This window comes from Ambystoma mexicanum, chromosome 8 (assembly GCF_040938575.1).
Source record: "Ambystoma mexicanum isolate Mex_15411 chromosome 8, UKY_AmexF1_1, whole genome shotgun sequence".
NCBI classification, from domain to species: Eukaryota; Metazoa; Chordata; class Amphibia; order Caudata; family Ambystomatidae; genus Ambystoma; species Ambystoma mexicanum.
In genome coordinates this window covers 1,520,646,656-1,520,666,350 of record NC_090929.1, presented here as the reverse complement: position 1 = coordinate 1,520,666,350, position 19,695 = coordinate 1,520,646,656, and the positions used below count along the sequence as shown (strand labels likewise).

General features: G+C 47.5%; 1 protein-coding gene across 1 annotated transcript in view; it reads left to right on the top strand.

Annotated features, from left to right (window-relative positions):
- Positions 1–19,695, top strand: part of CFAP43 (cilia and flagella associated protein 43) — a 1,012,780-nt gene that overhangs the window by 65,344 nt on the left and 927,741 nt on the right. Inside the window, exon 3 of the mRNA XM_069611745.1 lies at positions 14,555–14,651. Within this exon, the coding sequence (XP_069467846.1) occupies positions 14,555–14,651 (97 nt within the window). The remainder of the gene's footprint in view (positions 1–14,554; positions 14,652–19,695) is intronic.

Below are 19,695 nucleotides of genomic sequence, written 5' to 3'. Positions count from 1 at the left end.
CAGCAAAGATGGCGTGAGTTCAGCGCGCTGTAGCGCGGCCCCCACCTTTGGAGGGCTTTCCAAGTATCCCTGCCGCCGTAGCCCTGGTAGATCCGCTGCGAGCGCGTTCCCATGAGAAAGTCGGGTATGAGCTAACCCGAGATGCTAACACTGTAACATTTTATCGTTCACAATGTAATACTGCACCCCGCATGACCTGGTCCGCGAGGCCGGGGCGACGGGGAAAAAACTGAAGCATCACTATCTGAAGAAAGTAGAAAATAATTCAAGTATTGGTATTAATGAACTACCTCTGTTTAAACAGATTCTGTAAACTGTGAATCAACCATAAAGATGTAACGTTTATATGATGTCACCCCAGGTCTGGACTAATGCTGCTATAACCACAGAGAAAGATGTCGACAAAACGTATAACCTTTATCTGTATAAGTGTTCTTTCAATTTTATGTAGAAACCTGAACTCGTATATGTTTTCTTAATCACCCAAAGCGGCGAGTATCAATCTCTGTAGGCCATAACCTAGAACTACCTCATGTAACGTCTAATGTACATAAAATAATCAAACACTGTAGTGAATATAATGTTAGGTAACGAAAAGGTACTCAGACTGAATATATTAACGAAATGTTTAATGAACTCGAAGTATATATGTATGGTATAGTAGTTTAAAGAAGACAAATGATATAAAAGTTTTGTATTCAAAATTAGGCAACACACGAGGAAAATACCTTTTGTGAATATATGCAAGGCCATTCTCCCTCCCACCCTACGAAGCCTGCCAAGTAGAAAAAAGCTAAGGCCTGTGCCGTGCTCCCCCACCTCCCCCGACCAAGCTGGAACCGCTTCAGAGAGTCAGAGGCCCCAACACAGCATCCAAGGCCACCGGCCGCCACCTGCGTTATTTACAGCACGGTAATAAACTTACGTTTGAATCCACTGATCTACCAGTACCCTCTCGTAAATCCCACAATCCCCCAGACCACCCCAAGAAGCCTGACCCCGCACAAAGACTACCCCCGACAATGGGACAAGACACAGAGCCCCCCTTCATAGTAGCCTCTAACGTAGTAATAAAACATGTACCACCCGGCACAAGCCCCCAGAGCCCAGCCCCTCGACCTGAAATACCAGACGTCAGAACACCGGTAAATCAAATAGATGACCACCAGACCCCTCACAAGGTGCATTCCTCCTGTGTTGTATTGATTGAAGGATTTACTGTAGAAGTTAGATATGGGGTTTTAAGTAACTGCAATGTGCATGATCTAGGGCACCTAAGTCAGGGAAGGTATTCATCTTTGTCACAGGCTGCCCCAGCGTACCAACACCGCCCGGATGACCTCAAGCCGGCCTGCCAGGCCCAACCCAACCCACGAGGCTGACCAGTGACGTCCTCCCACCCGGACCAACCACGCTGCAGCAACACCTATAGCTAGTCGACGCCACCCAATCCCAATTAACTTGTGCCCCCTATAGTGTGTAGGTTCTGATGACGTTTTTTGTATTAGAAATACGCCTGCCTTTGCGATTGTCAGGCAGAGCGCTCTCGGAGGTTGCAGAGTTCTTTGCATGCCATATTCGTTTGATAAACTCCCACTTACGCTCACCCGCACTCTGTCTTGGCCTTATTCCCATCACGGGAGTGTCCATTATTGTCTCCCATTGCGGGGAGGATCGTGCTAACTTGGGGGCGCTTCCACTCAGTGGTGACCCCGATAGCGTGATATTTCCAAATTTATTTTTCCTGAACTCCTTTTAACGACCCCCTTTTGGCACGAGAATCTCCGGTCAGAAAGGGAAACGCACGGTGGGCCGGCTCCGGGAAGCTACCCGCCAACGGCGACCGGTACGCTTAGAAGTGCGCACTCAAACTAGAAGGGGTACGGGATCCCGGTTGCAAAATCCCCTTTGAGTACCGCTCGCCGGAGCCGGGGCTGACTGTTGAGCAGAAAGGCAACACCGCCTGGACGGACCCAGTTTCGGAGACTATCGGTTCAAGACGGGCACGTGAGTACCGAGTGCGAGCGATCATAAAGGGAGAGGGAGGGGAACTTGTGAACCGGAGAACGTGGGCAGATAGAGGAGAGAATCACGGGTGTCTACTAAAGACAGGTCTTAAAACTTTCTTTATCTTTTCTTTGCATATGGCCATTAGGAGTAAGAAGTAAGTGAAGAGGTAGAAGTGACGGAAACCTAGCTCCGAAAGGGGGTGGAAGGCGGCGCCGCATAGTGCTATCTAAACTAGTACTGGGAATATATGAAGAAGTAAAAAATAAGTTATTGGTGTCTGGCAAAGGGAGACACGGAGAATATTTTTAGTGATTGCTACTCTTTCTATTTCTTCCATTCCACGGGGCAAGGGGTGAAAGCGAAAAGGGTATAAGGTAAATATACTTGTAGAAGAACTATAAAATAGGGAGCACTTTTGTAGGAGTGGGGATTAAGTAGTGGCACGTACAGACGTGAACACAGTAACCTTAGCAGAAAAACAGGGACAGCTGGCCAGGGAGGAAAGGGAGGAAAAAAGACGAGGTGTGAGTGGGAAAGTATTGTGAGGGGTGCGCGCACCGTGTGAGTATTGGAGACGAACGGTTGACCGCGAGGGGGTGCTAGAGAGTGTTGGCCATAACTAGTAGTTGATTGGTTGTAAGTGAAATCACATGAGAGTGTATGGGAATGGGAAGGGGATGAGTTGTGGTGAGTAAGAAAGGATTTGTGCAGTGAATAACTTTGGGTGAAATCGTTGAGACGTCCGCTCTTGTCTGTGCCATAAAGATATAGATACATATATCTACACCTAACTAAAAGTAAAGGAGGTGGACACGGTCGTTGCTAGTGATTTAGAATATGGGGGCAGAAACTCCCTTGTCGCATATTTGTAAGAGCTTACCGGGGTACGCTGAACGAATAAATAAATATCACGATCAATGGGTAACAGAATTGAAAGGGGAGGGATTGCCCCAGATTTGGCCCGAGGGAGGGTCTTTTGACAAAAGCGTTCTTGATATGGTACGAGCATGCATTAGCCTCAAGTATAAGGGAAAACAATGGCAAAATAGGAAGGAGATATTAGACCTCTGGAGACTGTTTGAGGAAGTACCCCCACCCAAAGATCCGGCACCAAATGTCGATCTGCCGTCCACAACAGACAACCCACTCATGATTCCAAGAGGGGAAAAGGACCAGTTAAATACAGAACAACCTACGGAGGTGATTAGCTTGTACCCAATATTGAACAAACCAGCCCCCGCAGCAGGATATAGCGACCCTACTTATGTGCCTCCCCCCACAACTGTTACACCACAAAGACCAACAGCCCCCCTGCCATACGAAAGCACTAGAGAGCGAGCCCAGGGAAGCACACAGAGAGTGGATATAGAAAAGCTAACGAGTGACTTAGAGTCGAGGCTTTCTGTGGCGAGGGATGAACTCTCAAGAATAAAAGACATATGTGAGCGCACAGCGTGCGCCCCTACACAATCAGGACGCACGTCTAGAGCGTCAAGCGAAAGTAGACAAATTGAGGAAGGATGGAAAAAGGGGGAAATACTGTTCAGAATTGAGGAAGAGCCGACACGAATAATAGAGGTAGGAGCAGTAGAAGGGAGCATTGGTGATGTATCACGAGAGAGAGGGATCAGAGAGGACTTGTTATGTGATGTCAGAGGAGGGATGGATGAGAGTGATAGGTTGAGTATGGCAGTAGGAGGGGAAAGCGAGGAGGTGGACGGTGCATGCTCGCTAGGGACTATAGATGATGAATGGATGGGACGACTAAGAAATAGAGTGGGGAAGATGGCGTCATTGGAGTCAGCAGCGACTAAGGTAGGGGAGGGTGCAACTGCAAAAGGGAAGTTACAACTTCCATTGATACACAGGGGGGGGGGGGAGACCAAACTATATACCCTGGGCCCAGATGGACAAGGCTAATCTAATGAAATTATTGCCCCCGTTGTCAGGAGGGGCAAGCAAGTGGATATATGCATTTGAGAAACATACCGCCGGCATACCGTTGGCAGTAGGCGATGTGAAAAGCCTACTAGTATCTGCAGTAGGAGATCAAGCGGACAGAGTATGGGCTAAGGCTGGTTTCCCGGGCGTGACGTTAGATTGTGATCGCCATGATGGGGCTTCCTTTAATACAGTGCGAGCAAGGGTGTGGGACGCACTGCGGGAGACGTTCCCAGATACCCCAGATTTACAGTCAGTAATGCAATGTACAATGAATGACGGGGAGGATGCTATGGATTACATTCTCCGGGTGCAGGAGATGTGGAGAGCGGAAACGGGCACGCCCTGGCATCAGTCAACGTCTCTGTTTTACTTTATCATCAAGAGAGGGCTCCCAAAAGAGGTGCAGAAGGCACTCGACAAAATAGCAGGTGTTGAGGCGAAGGGGTGGCCAGAGATCCAAAGCATAATAGTGCACCATTGCAAAAGAATAAAAGAAAGAGAGAAGAAAGTAGCACAGAAAAGGTTGGCAGACGAAGCGAAGTTGGTACAATCAAAGCTAGTGAAGGTTGCAGCAGCGGTAGCAGGACTCCCACTCATGAGGGAGGGAGACGAAGGGGAGGAGGGGCAGATAGCAATACAAGGGAGAATAGCAGCAAATTGGGCCGGACAAGGCCAGCGACAGTGGAACGAACAAGAGCAGAACGGAGGTCTCGCGTGGCAAGAGTGGGCCCCAAGAGGGGGAAGAGGTGGGTACAGGGGCCGAAGAGGAGGACAAGGGTATGGAGGAATGGGAGGAAATGGGTGGCAGGGTCCCAGAGGTCCACAGGGGAGCTGCTGGAATTGTGGGAGATGGGGGCATTACTCAAGGGAGTGCAGGAGCAGACAAAACAACGGGTTCCAGGAGACAGAGCAGTACGGTCACCCCCACCCAGGAAGCCCATACGGCCTCCCCATGGGACAATACCAACAACCAGAAAATGCAGGACAAAGAAGTAACGCACAACTACACGGACATCAGTACAGAACACAAAACCACCCACAGAATAATGACAATATGCAATACACGCCAGGTAACACTTTCGCCACAGTAGCTAATGGAGCGCCTGCCCCCGCACCTTATAGCGGGGTGTCAGTAGTTTCGGGGAACATTTTTGATCAAGGGGGGGCAATGAGACACCCCGCATAGGACAGCCCACAGAGAGCACTTGCGTGTCCAGTACTATCCACGACCCACAATGCATCAGAGGAACCATTGATAGGAGCGCAGATAGGAGACAAGCAATTCATATTCATGGTGGATTCGGGAGCGGAAAAATCATGTATTAAAGAGGGCCGGTTCCCGTTATCTAATAGAACGTTAGAGACGCAGGGGTTCTCTGGGGCTGTAATTGAAGTTCCTTACACAGAGGCATTGGATGTGACAGTGGGGGGTAAAACAGTGAAAGCACCCTTACTGTACTATGAACGCTCTCCCATTAATTTGCTGGGGAGGGATCTCTTAAGCAAACTAAATATGACAATATCATTCACAGAAAGCGGTATCGTATGTTCAACACCAGGCATATGTCCCGTCCGCATACTAGCAGTAATACACGGCCACACAATCATGCAAGAGATCAGAGGGTTACCAAGAGACGAGGAGATGTTTATTGAGGGCATGAGAGCATTGGCTCTCATTGTACCAGAACTAAAAAGGATGGATTGGAGGATCCCAGCCGAATTCCTTTTCCGCCCCATAGTGAGCCCCGACACTGCTCCCGGGTCAGTGCTATCGTTGGATTTACACGCAGTACACGTGTCAGCAAACAGAATATGTGTGATTGGCGTTGACATGGAAGGATGTGAGTGGCGGACAGTACTGTGTACAAATGCAAATATCCCACTGCGGGAGCTCTCGGACGAGGAGCTATTTTCTGACACTGAGATAGATGGCGAAATAGTGATGGAACTAGCAATGCCGTGCGACATTGTAGTTACAGCCAGAAAAACTAAAGTTGAATTAATGGCAGTAGTAGGGGCACCACATACATTTTTTGATGACGACATGAGGTTAGTACCCACTAACATATGGACAAATGGCCCCCACGATGTGGGGTTACTACATGGGGTACAGCCTGTGGTAATAAAACTTAAACAGGGAGCAATTCTACCCCGGGTAAAACAATATCCATTGTCACGCGAAGCAGAAGAAGGGATCAGAGAGACAATAGATGCACTGCTAGCGCAAGGAATAATAGTGCCCTCAAACTCCCCATGTAACACATGCATTTACCCGATTAAAAAGGCGAAGGGAGGTTCCTGGAGGATGATATGCCCTGAACGAGGGAGAGGTGTATTTCGTGGACGGGTCAGCATCAATAGACATGGAGACAGGAGAGAAACATGTGGGTATGGCAGTTGTACGATTATGAATACGAGACACTAGTGCAACACCGCCTCCCATCACACTATTCAGCCCAAGCAGCAGAACTAATAGCACTAATAGAAGCATTGCATGCCGCCAAGGGGTGCGCAGTGACAATCTATACAGACTCAGCATACATGACAACAACAGTACACGGCGGGCTGGCACGGTGGGGGCGGAGAGGGTTTCGACGAGCAGATGGAACACCGGTTCAGCATGCAGAATTATTGAAAGAACTGATTGAGGCCCTGCAAGATCCCACGGCAGTGGCCATCGTAAAATGCCAAGCCCACACTACAAATACAGATCTTATATCTTTGGGGAACGCGGCAGCAGACGCCGCTGCCAAAGAAGCTTCATATTTTCAGAAAGGTGAGGTAGGAGAGTACATGTTGCACCACACAACAAGCCAAGAGGTCCCCACAGGATACAACATGATGCCCACACAGGAAATAATAGAGCTGCAAGAGGGAGCTAGTGCAGAAGAAAAATTGCTGTGGACTAAGAGGGGATGCAGCAAATCGCCGACCGATTTATTGTGGCGACAAGAAAGTTCAGGAAAAGCTGTGATGCCAGTCACATTGTTAGAAATAGCATTTCAACAACTACACTTCCCCGCACATAATGCAAAACAACACATAATGGCGGAGATACAAGAAGATTGGTTTGCACCTTGCCTCCAGGAACACATCACAAGGCTGGCTTTGGAATGCACGACATGTCAAATTTACAACTCAGGTATGACATTGCGCACACTGAGAGGTACGATACCAAAACCAAATGGCCCATTCAGAGAGCTCCACATTGATTATGTAGACATGGGAGAAAGATGCAATGGGGCTCGTTACATGATTGTGGTTGTATGTCCCTTTTCGAGGTGGGTGGAGGCAGGTCCCTGTGCGCGCCCTGATGCGAAGAGCGCCGCAAAGTTCCTAGTAAGGGAAGTATTCCCGCGCTGGGGAATTTGCGAAGTCATTCGCTCAGACAATGGTACACATTTTGTCAATGAACTATTCAAAGAAGTGACTACGTTATTAGGAATAAAGCACAAATTATGCTCGATTTATCATCCTCAAAGTAATGGCGTAGTGGAAAAGATGAACGCCCTGTTAAAAAGCAGATTGTCAAAATTATGTTTTTCCCTCAAAAAGACCTGGATGTACTGCCTACCTCTGGCCCTGTTCGAATTGCGCAATCAGCCAAGTAAAGACCACCATTTGTCCCCGCATGAGATCGTCACGGGAAGGAGAATGAACACAACACATTCACCTCTCCGTGAACGTTCTGATGCACACAGAAGCGCAGCGGTATTGGGAGAGGAGTTCACAGAGTACTTGAAAAAACTGACACGGGCAGCGCGCATAATAGCGAAGCAACTAGCCCCCCCCTCTACAAGAGAGGAGGGGAATACAACAGAAACAGTGACACTGCCTGACAAACCATTACAGCTAATGCCCGGTGACTTTATATATGTCAGAAGTTTTGTGCGAAGGTGGAATGCGCCACGTTTCCATGGCCCTTATGAGGTAGTGTTTTGCACGCCCACGGCAGTAAAGGTGAAGGGCCTAAGATACTGGGTGCATTTGACAGACGTACGCAGAGCCTATAGCGCCGTGGAAGGTGAGGTGCAGGACGAGGCACAGGCAACAGCGGACAGTGGAGTTGTGCAGAATGAGTGAAGGTGATTTTGTGTATGTGCAGCGATTGACAATGAATGCAACTGATGACATGGCATTCGTACGAAAAATTTTTCTGTTGAAGTTTTTTCTATATAATATACAATGATCTAAAAGTATTGATTGTAAATACCCGTGTCTGTGGAAACAAACCCTTCCCCCACCCACGTCCATGCTTTATGGAAAAAAAAAAAAAAAAAAAAAAAGTTAACAACTTTGGAAATGTTTACATGCCTGTACTTAATGCACTTTTGTATCTCAAACAGGAATTACCATGGCATCTAATGGGCAGCCTGCAACTAATAGATTTGTTAGAGTTAAAGAAATGTTAATAGATAGACTTACATATTCATACGAATGCGGATTGTCAATTTGTGTTATTGTGTTCTTCCTATCAATATTTTGCCTGGTGACATATTGGTTTATAGCGTTCATCTCTATCGAGATGACCGAGGGGGGAGGGGGGAGTAACATCACCCGAGCTCCTGGGAGCAATGCAACCACAAGTGTAAATATTAAAGAAGGTGATTTTCTGGTATGGGATGGATCACACTTTGTATGGGGTTACTACACTGAACCACCCACTGTCGCCCTGTCAGATTCAAGAGGTATACAAACAGAAATGGAAAACAACACAATGTCCATACCTGAACTATATAACAGCCCCAACACCCTCCCCACCCCATCAGAAGAAAGTGACTTGTTGTTTATTGAGGAAGATGGGAATATTATAACTATGAAAGAACATAATGAAACATATCAGAAATTTGACAAGGGGGGTGGGAAGGAGGAAGGGGGGCCCATTTTTTCATCTATCAAAAACAGCAGACGTAGGAGAAGCAAGGATAGTAGGCGGAGAAGAGAGACAAGCAGGAGGGGGTATGATGAGTACTATGGGTTAGGCTTAGACAAAATGGAAGACCCTCGGCACCCCCACCAAGCAAATAAATGGTATGCTGATATGAGTGCCACAGCCAAACAAACGACAAATGAGAGCTGTTATGTCTGCTCGCTCATTCCCCATGCATCAGGCACACCTAAAGTGTTGTTGCCCAGAGAATTGCCCATTGTAGATGCCCAGTGTCTCCTTCATCTCACGCTATGCCGAATAAAAAACACCTTCCAGGCACACGACGTCACTTTCAAGATTATACAGACTGAAAAAACGTGCTACCCAAAAGCAGCTGGAGTGGTATGTCTCAAAGAACCATTTTTTGCGATACAAGGGACACTGTTTTCTGAAAACAAATGGAAAGATGAAGAAGTACTGTGCAAAGCGGAAGCACTGAGAGGTGTCCAACCAGCCAGAATGCGATGGATGGAAGAAACATGCACACCAGTATGGAAGGAGCACATTTCCAAACTGACATGGGTAACAGCAATGGAAAAACCCTTCAAGCTACAAAGTGAGATCAAGAACGAACTATGTTTTAAGGGAGAAGGAAAAGTGGCAATAGGGACGAATAAAAACTGCAACAAAACTCTCACCATCCCAGACATGAGAAAAGGAACAGCCGCATTGATGGACACATACTGGGTATGTGGGAACCAGGCCTACTTGCACCTTCCCCAGGCATGGAGCGGCAGCTGCTCGATGGCCACTCTGCACTCGGCCCTAATGGTGATTCCAGAAAGCCACGTTGACGAAAATAAAAGGATGCCAGGGAACATGCACCAGGGTGTGGTTCCTCCCACTGCAAAATCACACCTCTATGTCCTGTCCTCCGGAGAGAAGGGAGAAGAGCTATCACGGAACAGACGGGCATCAAATTACATATCTCAAGCTTCGTCCGATTTATTGGCACAGATCCCAGACAGGTACCGACTGTTCAGCTCTGTAGAAACATTCTTTGCCTCGCTAATTTCAAGTGTCCAAGCAAGGGCAAATGCAAAATGGCTCCAGATAACACGGTGGGAACTGATTCAGTTAGCCAATGACACTGAAGAAGGGTTCAACATAATAAAAGTAGAACTGCGAGCTCTACGCCTGATGACCATGCAGAACAGGTATGTTCTGGACCTACTGACAGCGATGGACGGAGGTGTTTGCCGAAAAATAGGAAGTGCCTGCTGCACTTTCGTACCTTCTGAAGACGCGGAAAATGGTTCCTTATCCCACGTGATCGAAGCAGTACATAATCTGGGAGAGAAGATGAAGATGGAAGGTGGAGCAGAAGCCAGCACGTGGTTCGACAATATCTTCTCCTGGGTTCCCTCTTGGCTTGGAATGACGATGAAATTTCTGGTACCAGCTGTGGTGTTCCTCCTCGTGGCGTTCTGCCTGTGCCAGGTGGGCCTCCGATGTTGTGCAAATGCGGTCCCTAACGGCGCAATGATGATGGTGACAATGGGCAACTCTGGTGCTACAATGAGGGCAACACAAGAAGTACATGTGCAGACAGGAATAGACAACACCCCCCAGTACCGGTTAGTGCCTATGTACCGTGACAAGTACATAGTAGACAAGCTATGGCATACCACTATCAAGGAGCCCCGAGACGTGGAATTAGAATGGTACACAGAGGTCTGGGTAGATTTGGAGGAAAGTGGGGTGACTGTATATATTTGACGTGCACACCAGACGAATATGCTAGAAGAGGAGAGAGCTTAAGGGGGGTGTGTAGGGCATGGATGCCCATCAAGGGAACACCTGCATGGGATGACGCGATAGTAGAGGAACAAGAGTGCAGAAGGTTGGAAGACCTGAAGAATTCGTTACTTTAGTAACGAAAGGGGGGAAATGTAGGGGAGGACAGGCCTTAAGGCCCCCCTCTCCTGCATTATTCTCCCCAGGTGAGGACCATGGCTCGCCGAGCGTCCCCTCATGCCACCCGGGCCCAGGTGGAGGAGGGCTTGCCCGCCGATGACCTTGCCCCCACGTATCCATCATACACACACACACTAACGTTTAGACAGGCCTAGAAGCCTTCTTGCCCAGCAAAGATGGCGTGAGTTCAGCGCGCTGTAGCGCGGCCCCCACCTTTGGAGGGCTTTCCAAGTATCCCTGCCGCCGTAGCCCTGGTAGATCCGCTGCGAGCGCGTTCCCATGAGAAAGTCGGGTATGAGCTAACCCGAGATGCTAACACTGTAACATTTTATCGTTCACAATGTAATACTGCACCCCGCATGACCTGGTCCGCGAGGCCGGGGCGACGGGGAAAAAACTGAAGCATCACTATCTGAAGAAAGTAGAAAATAATTCAAGTATTGGGATTAATGAACTACCTCTGTTTAAACAGATTCTGTAAACTGTGAATCAACCATAAAGATGTAACGTTTATATGATGTCACCCCAGGTCTGGACTAATGCTGCTATAACCACAGAGAAAGATGTCGACAAAACGTATAACCTTTATCTGTATAAGTGTTCTTTCAATTTTATGTAGAAACCTGAACTCGTATATGTTTTCTTAATCACCCAAAGCGGCGAGTATCAATCTCTGTAGGCCATAACCTAGAACTACCTCATGTAACGTCTAATGTACATAAAATAATCAAACACTGTATTGAATATAATGTTAGGTAACGAAAAGGTACTCAGACTGAATATATTAACGAAATGTTTAATGAACTCGAAGTATATATGTATGGTATAGTAGTTTAAAGAAGACAAATGATATAAAAGTTTTGTATTCAAAATTAGGCAACACACGAGGAAAATACCTTTTGTGAATATATGCAAGGCCATTCTCCCTCCCACCCTACGAAGCCTGCCAAGTAGAAAAAAGCTAAGGCCTGTGCCGTGCTCCCCCACCTCCCCCGACCAAGCTGGAACCGCTTCAGAGAGTCAGAGGCCCCAACACAGCATCCAAGGCCACCGGCCGCCACCTGCGTTATTTACAGCACGGTAATAAACTTACGTTTGAATCCACTGATCTACCAGTACCCTCTCGTAAATCCCACAATCCCCCAGACCACCCCAAGAAGCCTGACCCCGCACAAAGACTACCCCTGACAATGGGACAAGACACAGAGCCCCCCTTCATAGTAGCCTCTAACGTAGTAATAAAACATGTACCACCCGGCACAAGCCCCCAGAGCCCAGCCCCTCGACCTGAAATACCAGACGTCAGAACACCAGTAAATCCAATAGATGACCACCAGACCCCTCACAAGGTGCATTCCTCCTGTGTTGTATTGATTGAAAGATTTACTGTAGAAGTTAGATATGGGGTTTTAAGTAACTGCAATGTGCATGATCTAGGGCACCTAAGTCAGGGAAGGTATTCATCTTTGTCACAGGCTGCCCCAGCGTACCAACACCGCCCGGATGACCTCAAGCCGGCCTGCCAGGCCCAACCCAACCCACGAGGCTGACCAGTGACGTCCTCCCACCCGGACCAACCACGCTGCAGCAACACCTATAGCTAGTCGACGCCACCCAATCCCAATTAACTTGTGCCCCCTATAGTGTGTAGGTTCTGATGACGTTTTTTGTATTAGAAATACGCCTGCCTTTGCGATTGTCAGGCAGAGCGCTCTCGGAGGTTGCAGAGTTCTTTGCATGCCATATTCGTTTGATAAACTCCCACTTATGCTCACCCGCACTCTGTCTTGGCCTTATTCCCATCACGGGAGTGTCCATTATTGTCTCCCATTGCGGGGAGGATCGTGCTAACTTGGGGGCGCTTCCACTCATAACCTTGCTCATATGCTGTAACTAAGTTTTCACTGAGTGTTTTTCAGTCTTGCTTACGTACACCTTCCTGTAACAAGCGCCTCAATGCTTTTGGGCTGCAGTGCGCTCTACAAATGTAAAAAATAAAATAAATAAAATAAAAGTCAATGAATACTATTGAAGGAGTTAAAGGACTGAACTTGGACAAGGCCCCATATATGAGATATTCATGCAGGGAAAGTTGGAACAAGTAGAACCTGAAGCCAAAAAAGTATACTGTGCTATTCTGAAAGACAGTGAGAACCTTAAAAGAAGCCCTGGTGAAAGAAGCACATCAGGCAGTGAACATTTGGGGAGAAGATACCTGCCAGGGAAGTATACCAGGAGATCGGCGGGCCGCAGAAAAGGATTCCTGGCAGGGGAGTACACCAGGTGATCCATTTGAAATATACAGCGGAATAAGACATTGTGGGCACATACCTAGCAGGAGAGTAGACCAGGGGATCTGATGAACCTACTAAAGGCTTCCTGTAGGGGGAGTATACCAGGAGGTTCTCCGTAAGAGGTTGTTGTTTGAAAGAGACACATTTGTGCCACCCTTAAGGGACTATAGTTTGGAAAAGACACTTTTGCCATCATACCTGAGACACCCAGGGGAAGGGAAACCACCCTCAGGATCCAAGGACCGTTTTTATTGGATTTATCTACTTGTGTTTGAACCTTTTTACAAAACCTACATCAGAGACCCTTCCCTTACACCTTTAGTTTTTCATTTCCAGTGTGAGGGTCAGATTAGTATGTTTGGACATAAGGACACAAGGACAGTGCTTATCAATTTAACGACGAAACTGATCTTTAGTTGTAGTTTCCTAAGTAGGGAAACTCTCTTTAGGACAGTGACAGAGAGACCTTTATGGAACCCTTTTATTTTAGTAAAGATGTCTGATGTTAAAAACACTGCCACTTTGTGTCCGCCACCTCTGACCCCTCAACTAGGGCTCTTCAAAAAGAGATGTCAGGAGTGGGGTTTGAGCTGAGCTGGAGTGCGGTACCTAGGAGTGAAAGAAAACTAAAACGAGTGATCTGTGTTAGCACAAGAATTGTCAAAGTCATGAGCCTAAGCTAACATTAGGCCCATCCATAATGCCTAGCGTACTAGCATATACTTAGTCCTACATGCAAGTTTATCTCACTATCTGACTATCTCATTTATGCATTCTCACTACATATATTCACCCCTAACCTCAACAGATTAAAAAAAAAATGTTTATTAGGACTTATATTATTTTCACCCTTCTGCACGGTTGTAGGGCTCTACTGTCCCTCAAACTGACTATAATTCAGCTACCTGAAACTGACTGTGTCTTTCTACCTTCCTTCCTCTTTTACACTCTTTTGTTCATTGAAAAGGGGCATTGTCTGCTGTTAACAGGAGGTATCACACATCCCGCCGCAGCTAACGGGGCAGAATGAGGGCGGAGCAGGCTCTCTGCAGGGATCCACATGGGACATATCATTTTTTGCTACCAATGCCACTTATTTTAAGTTCGCTTTGCTGAGGAATTGGTATCTCAGTATATTTCTGAAGGGGCAGATGTCTTCTTTGTAAGCAAAACAGATTGACCTCCCTATTTACATATGCTCCCAGGCTAGAACTGCCAGGGCGTCCAAATTACATCCTTGTAGTGAAAGAGTGATCTACATATAGAAGAGTTCCACCAAACTGCGTGAGCGTGTAGGGGAAGCTTCTGGTTCTTCTGACTATGCTTCATTTGGTCTGTGGTTGTGTGGAGTACTTAAGTTTCTAGAGTTCTGCACAAGTCCCACCCCTCCCGCCCCATTTGAACTTATTATTAACCACAATGAATAAATTGCTAAATTGTATTGTTTTTCTCTTTCTAGGCGGCGCCCAGTTGGATTACTCCCTGCTTGCGTTCAGCTACACTGGTCCGTACTTGGCCAGTTATTCTTCCATCCCAGAATATGAACTCGCAGTGTGGTAAGTGTCACATTTTATTTCCTTTTTATTTGGAAAAGTTGTTAAAACATTATATTTCTGTCATTGCTGTCCTTTTGGTCTGGTGAGAATATGATTTGGACTTAGAGGTCCACCAAAGCAAATATATTTTCTCCAGGCGGTAGATCACACTAGATCAGGCGCATTCTGATTCCCACTGTTAAACCAAGGAAAAATAGTCTGATAGAATGGGTGTTTGTGCATTTGTGCTCTTGGTATGGTATGGTATGGTATTTTTTTTTATATAGCACCTATGCACAGGCAACTGTTTCAAAGAGCTCAAGGAGGGTGGGAACAAGGGGAAAAAACAAACAGTCCCTCAGAGCCCTTGAAATTCTGAGACAATAATAGTGTGCACAGGCAGAGTAAGTGAGTAAAAAATACATTTAACACTTTGGGAGACAGCAAATACGCGTGGCAGCGATTCTGCAGTTTTAACAGGGCAATTAAGGGGTGAAGACAAGGGATAACAGACATACGATCTGCAGGCGTGGTACGCACGGATTGAGCAAGTCCACAGAGGGTCAGAGGGAGGATCAAGTGCACCCGGTCGGTTGAGACTGGGTAAGTGCAGAGAGAGCCACTCTCGAGGGTTAATTTCTCAAGTGTATTGAGTGTGGGTGAGGTGTAGGTCCCCGATGCAAGTGCAAAAGAGGACTGGCAGGGGTGCCCGGGACCAGTGAGACTCTGAGGTACACCCAACGGCCAGTCAGCGTGCTGTAAGGAAGAGGAGGAAGAGAGGGAAAACAGAGAACTGGGTTAGCAGGGTATAGGGAGAGAGAAGGAAGAGGCGGAGAGGAAAGTCTTGAGGAGGCAGAGAGGAAAGTCTTGAGGAGTTTCCGAAATTTAAGGAGATCCGGCTCAAGACGATCTGGCTCAATCCCTGCGTTCTTTCCTCCTTCCCTGATCCATTTCCGCACACGTCAGAGACAGATCAGAAATTCACTGCTTGTGTGTAGTAAAAGGTACAGGGACCTGGGATCAACCTGGTTTCTGTGCCTTTCACCACATGCCGGTGATGAATATAGGCAGGTGTGTTCATGGCAGAGATCTGCATCAGATTGGGGTGGATTCTTATGGCTTTCTTTCCCTGGTGGGAGGGCAGACATGGCCGTTTATGGCCTGCCAGCCTGTGCCACGGTAGGCCCGAGCGAAGTTGGTTGTTCATCTGGCGTGTGAATGGTTTTCTTTTTTTTTCTCTGGAGGTAGGTGCTGCAAGCAGCACCAGTCTCTCTTTTATTTATCTTCAGAGATTGGCATTGCTTTTGAAAAGAAAAAAAAAGGAAACAAAGATGCCCGCTGCCAGATGGAAAAGGGAACATGTCCCTTTTCCATTTCCATGGGTGTAGCTGGAGCTGGACATGCAGCGGACCGGAGCTCAAAGCTCCAGTCCTGCAGCTAAGTGGGGATGGATGGGAATATGGGGAGAGGTTCTGTTTGGTTAGGTGAGTATGGGAATGGTGGAGGCAACAGAGAGAGGCTCCATGTTGCCTCCCCACATACGTTTATTTTTAAAATGAGCCACCTGGGGATGGGCCTCAGCTGGCTGGAGCAGCAGGCAGAGAATGTATATATTCCAGCCACCTGATTGATCAATGGCTCTTCACCGGGTGTGTATGCTCTTTCATGAGAGCATCATTCCCATTCACAGGGTGTCAAGTTATTCCCATTTTAAATTAATTTCCTGAATAAGATTTCACTACTGGCTCCCACCCTCCACTTCTTTTCAGATTCCCTGTCTTTTCCATCTATTATTTAATTCCTTTTATATAAAAAAAAAAATCCCTGCGTTCTGTATGCCATTCCCCAATTCCCCATATGGCAATTTGTCCCATAGCCTAATTCCTCCCATCCTTCTCTTCTAGGTCTACACAGGCTGCCAGTGTAAATTAAGGATTACAGCCTTTTGTGCAGCCCAAGAAGAATTGACAAATTTAATGGTCAGCCCCCCTCCAAAACCCTGTGCAGAGTTTTCAGTTAGGCCTTTTACCCATCCTTATGGGTACAGGGGCTTAACGGGGAGCCTTCTGATATTCCCGATATTGTTTCAGCTGGGAGAGACAAATCGGAGGTACAGCGGTACCAATTGTGGAAGCCCTGCAATAAATCTAGTAATCCACCCAGGCAGCAAAGGTAGAGCTAGAATTTATTTCTGGACAGCTGTGCAGAAGCAGACAAGGAAACTGGCACAGCACCCCCATCCCAACCATGTCATCCCGAGGCCCCCAATCCTCAGGCTTTTAATAGAGATTTACACAATAGGGTTCATACAGAAAAACCTGTAAGATACATTTAGTTAGTTACATTTACAATGAGGCTCCTAAGAGAAGATCTTCTGGCATTGAGGGGCATGGCTTTACAGCACCATTAAATACCTGTGCAATTCTATTCTGCATACCCACATACATAACCTTTGGCTGCAACTGACCTTTCCATTACACTTAACAGACCTGCCCTGGTGACTAGTACCTATGTGATCACCCTCCTAAGTCTCCTATGAGGAATCTTGCCTTCATAGCTGGCGTCTTGCATATCACTGGGTGTGCCAGTGCTCCGGGCAGAGACCAGCATCATGGCTACGAAGCCTTATGGGCTTTTCTGTTTGAGGCAGCCAATCGCAACTGCTTACACTTTGCATTTCATCATCTGCCCAGGTCTGGGTGCAGTTTTGCTCTGCCCATGGCTCATGTCTGTATAGGGGCCTATGAGAACTGCAAAATACTGTCGGTTTCGACAGTGCAATGGTGGGGTGAGCTAGGGTGGGTCGGTCACTTTGCTGGAATCGGTTTACTGGGGTGAGCACAGGGTCTTCGGGTGAACTCGGGTGGGTGGGATGCTGGCGTGAGCTGGAACAGAAGGGTTGTTAGTTAGGTTGGATGTTGTGTTGGGGTGAGATTGGGTGGGTGTGAGGGTTGTTGAGGTGAGCTAGGGTGGGCACGGTTTTGGTATGAACTGTGGCTGAGTGTTGCGTGAGCTACATTAGGCATCTGCTTGGGTAAGCTCTGTTGCATGGTTGGAGTCCTATTTTGAGCAAAGGTGGGTGGAGTGCTGGGGTAATCTTGGGTGGGGAGGGTGCTGGTTGACGTTCTCTACAGAGAGTTGAACACATTCCGCCAAAGTGAATCCCATTCCCTAAATGAATGTAGCAATGCCTGTTCCATTTCAGGAGTTGGTAGATTCCGGACAGCGTAGTAGAGGCCACCCAAACAGAGAGGAGACAGTGCCTCATGATGTGAAGCTGAACAGGACTGCCAATGGCAGCCTGCTCCTGCATGGGGAGGTGCAGGCCATGCAGTCTGAGTGGAAGCAGTGGGAAGAATGTGTCTACCAGGCCCACAAGAGCCTGGAGAATATGGGAAACCTCGGCAACACACAATTGTGCGTGTCAATCAGCTGCACCCCGTGCAGGCCTAATGATCAACTCGACTCCCTGCAAGATGCTGATGTTTGACAAAAGCATAAAGAATCCCTCTATGTTTTACTTTGTGTGCGGATGGAAGGATAGTGGGTTGGACAATGCATAGCTATTGCAGTAGCTATTGGTGTGCAAGAGGTGTGCAAGAGGAGATGGTGTACGCCTGTGCTCCTCCACGTGCCAGCTACTCCTTTCAAAGACATTTCTCTGGGCTTCATTATAAGTGTGCCGCTCCAGAAACAACTTTCAGGCACCGTTGTTTTCCAGACCCACACACTACAACTCTGCAGGCAGTTGCCGTCCTGCCCGGCAAGTCAGACCTGCTGGGCAGGGCGGCACGGCACCGGCCCGCAGAGTTTTCACAGGAGCACCGTTAGCAATGGTGCCAGTGCTCCCATGTCCCTATTCCCATATGGGACTCTATGGGAATGGGGACTAACAAAATTACCGGCGCCTGTTGGCAACGGGAAGTCAGGCGCCATTGTTATGGGTCCGGCAGCAACGTCTCGGAAAACATACATCTACACTTTTGGCTCTTAGGTGGATTATGCAACCTATTTGCCAAAACCAAAAATTATGGTGTGCAACAAAAAGAAAGTCTGTGCTGGGGCTCCAATGACATCAGCTTTCCATATGTTCCTGGGCGAGGAACAGAGGTTCTGCTGTGTATTGTTTCTTGGTAGGGTATTTGGGGTATGGCTGCATTATTATCTGGTACGTGCCCTCAGTACTGGGAAATACACTTGGTGAAGACTGGAAAATGAAGTGACATTTTGTAATTTTTCTAACCCAGTTTCATACACTACTGCTTAGGTGCTCTTGGACAAGAACAAGTGTACCACCCCAGCTACCGGACTTCTTCCCTTGGCTTTCTGGTGGCCATTTGCTAAGGCGAAAGCAGCCTTAGTCGTCAACCATATGCAGGTCCACCGAGATCTCATACTGTCCATAGCCAGAGGTGTGTCCAGTGAATGGCCTGGGATGGCACGTGCTACCCCTGTAATCTGATTGGCCAACCCAAGTGCCGCCCCATTATCCTAAACTATGATCAGTATCTGCGGTTGTCCTTGTACTTTATTCCACCCCTGCATAAATCAGTGCCCCACTTGGGCCCCCCCAGTCAAGAGTCTGGACATGCCACTGTCCATAGCACGCAAGCCACAGGCAGGTGTCACTCCCTTTGGCAGCTTCTGACTGCAGCTGCCCCGGGCCCGCCTGGCACTGGGTAAGGTTTCTGTACATCACTGCCCTCTGGTGGATGATGAGCATTGGCACAGGCAGACACTAGGCCTGCAACCTGCTGATTCTGCCTCTGTGACCCTGGAGTACTCACACAAAAGAGCAAGAACAGAAATGGGAGTCTTAAAGGGAAATGTGCTCTGTGGCAGTGGGCACAGCCATACTAACGGTGTCTGCCAGGGCATACATCACGACTAGTGATCATTTAAAGATCACAAATGTTCACCAAATGTTTAATGATAAGGAAAACGGCCCATTTAGTACAATCATAGCCCTTTATTTTGTGTTTCATAAAAATGTTTCACAATGAATAATGTAATAAATATGATTAGATGCAGGCATCATTTGGGTTTTCATAATGTATTTTTAATG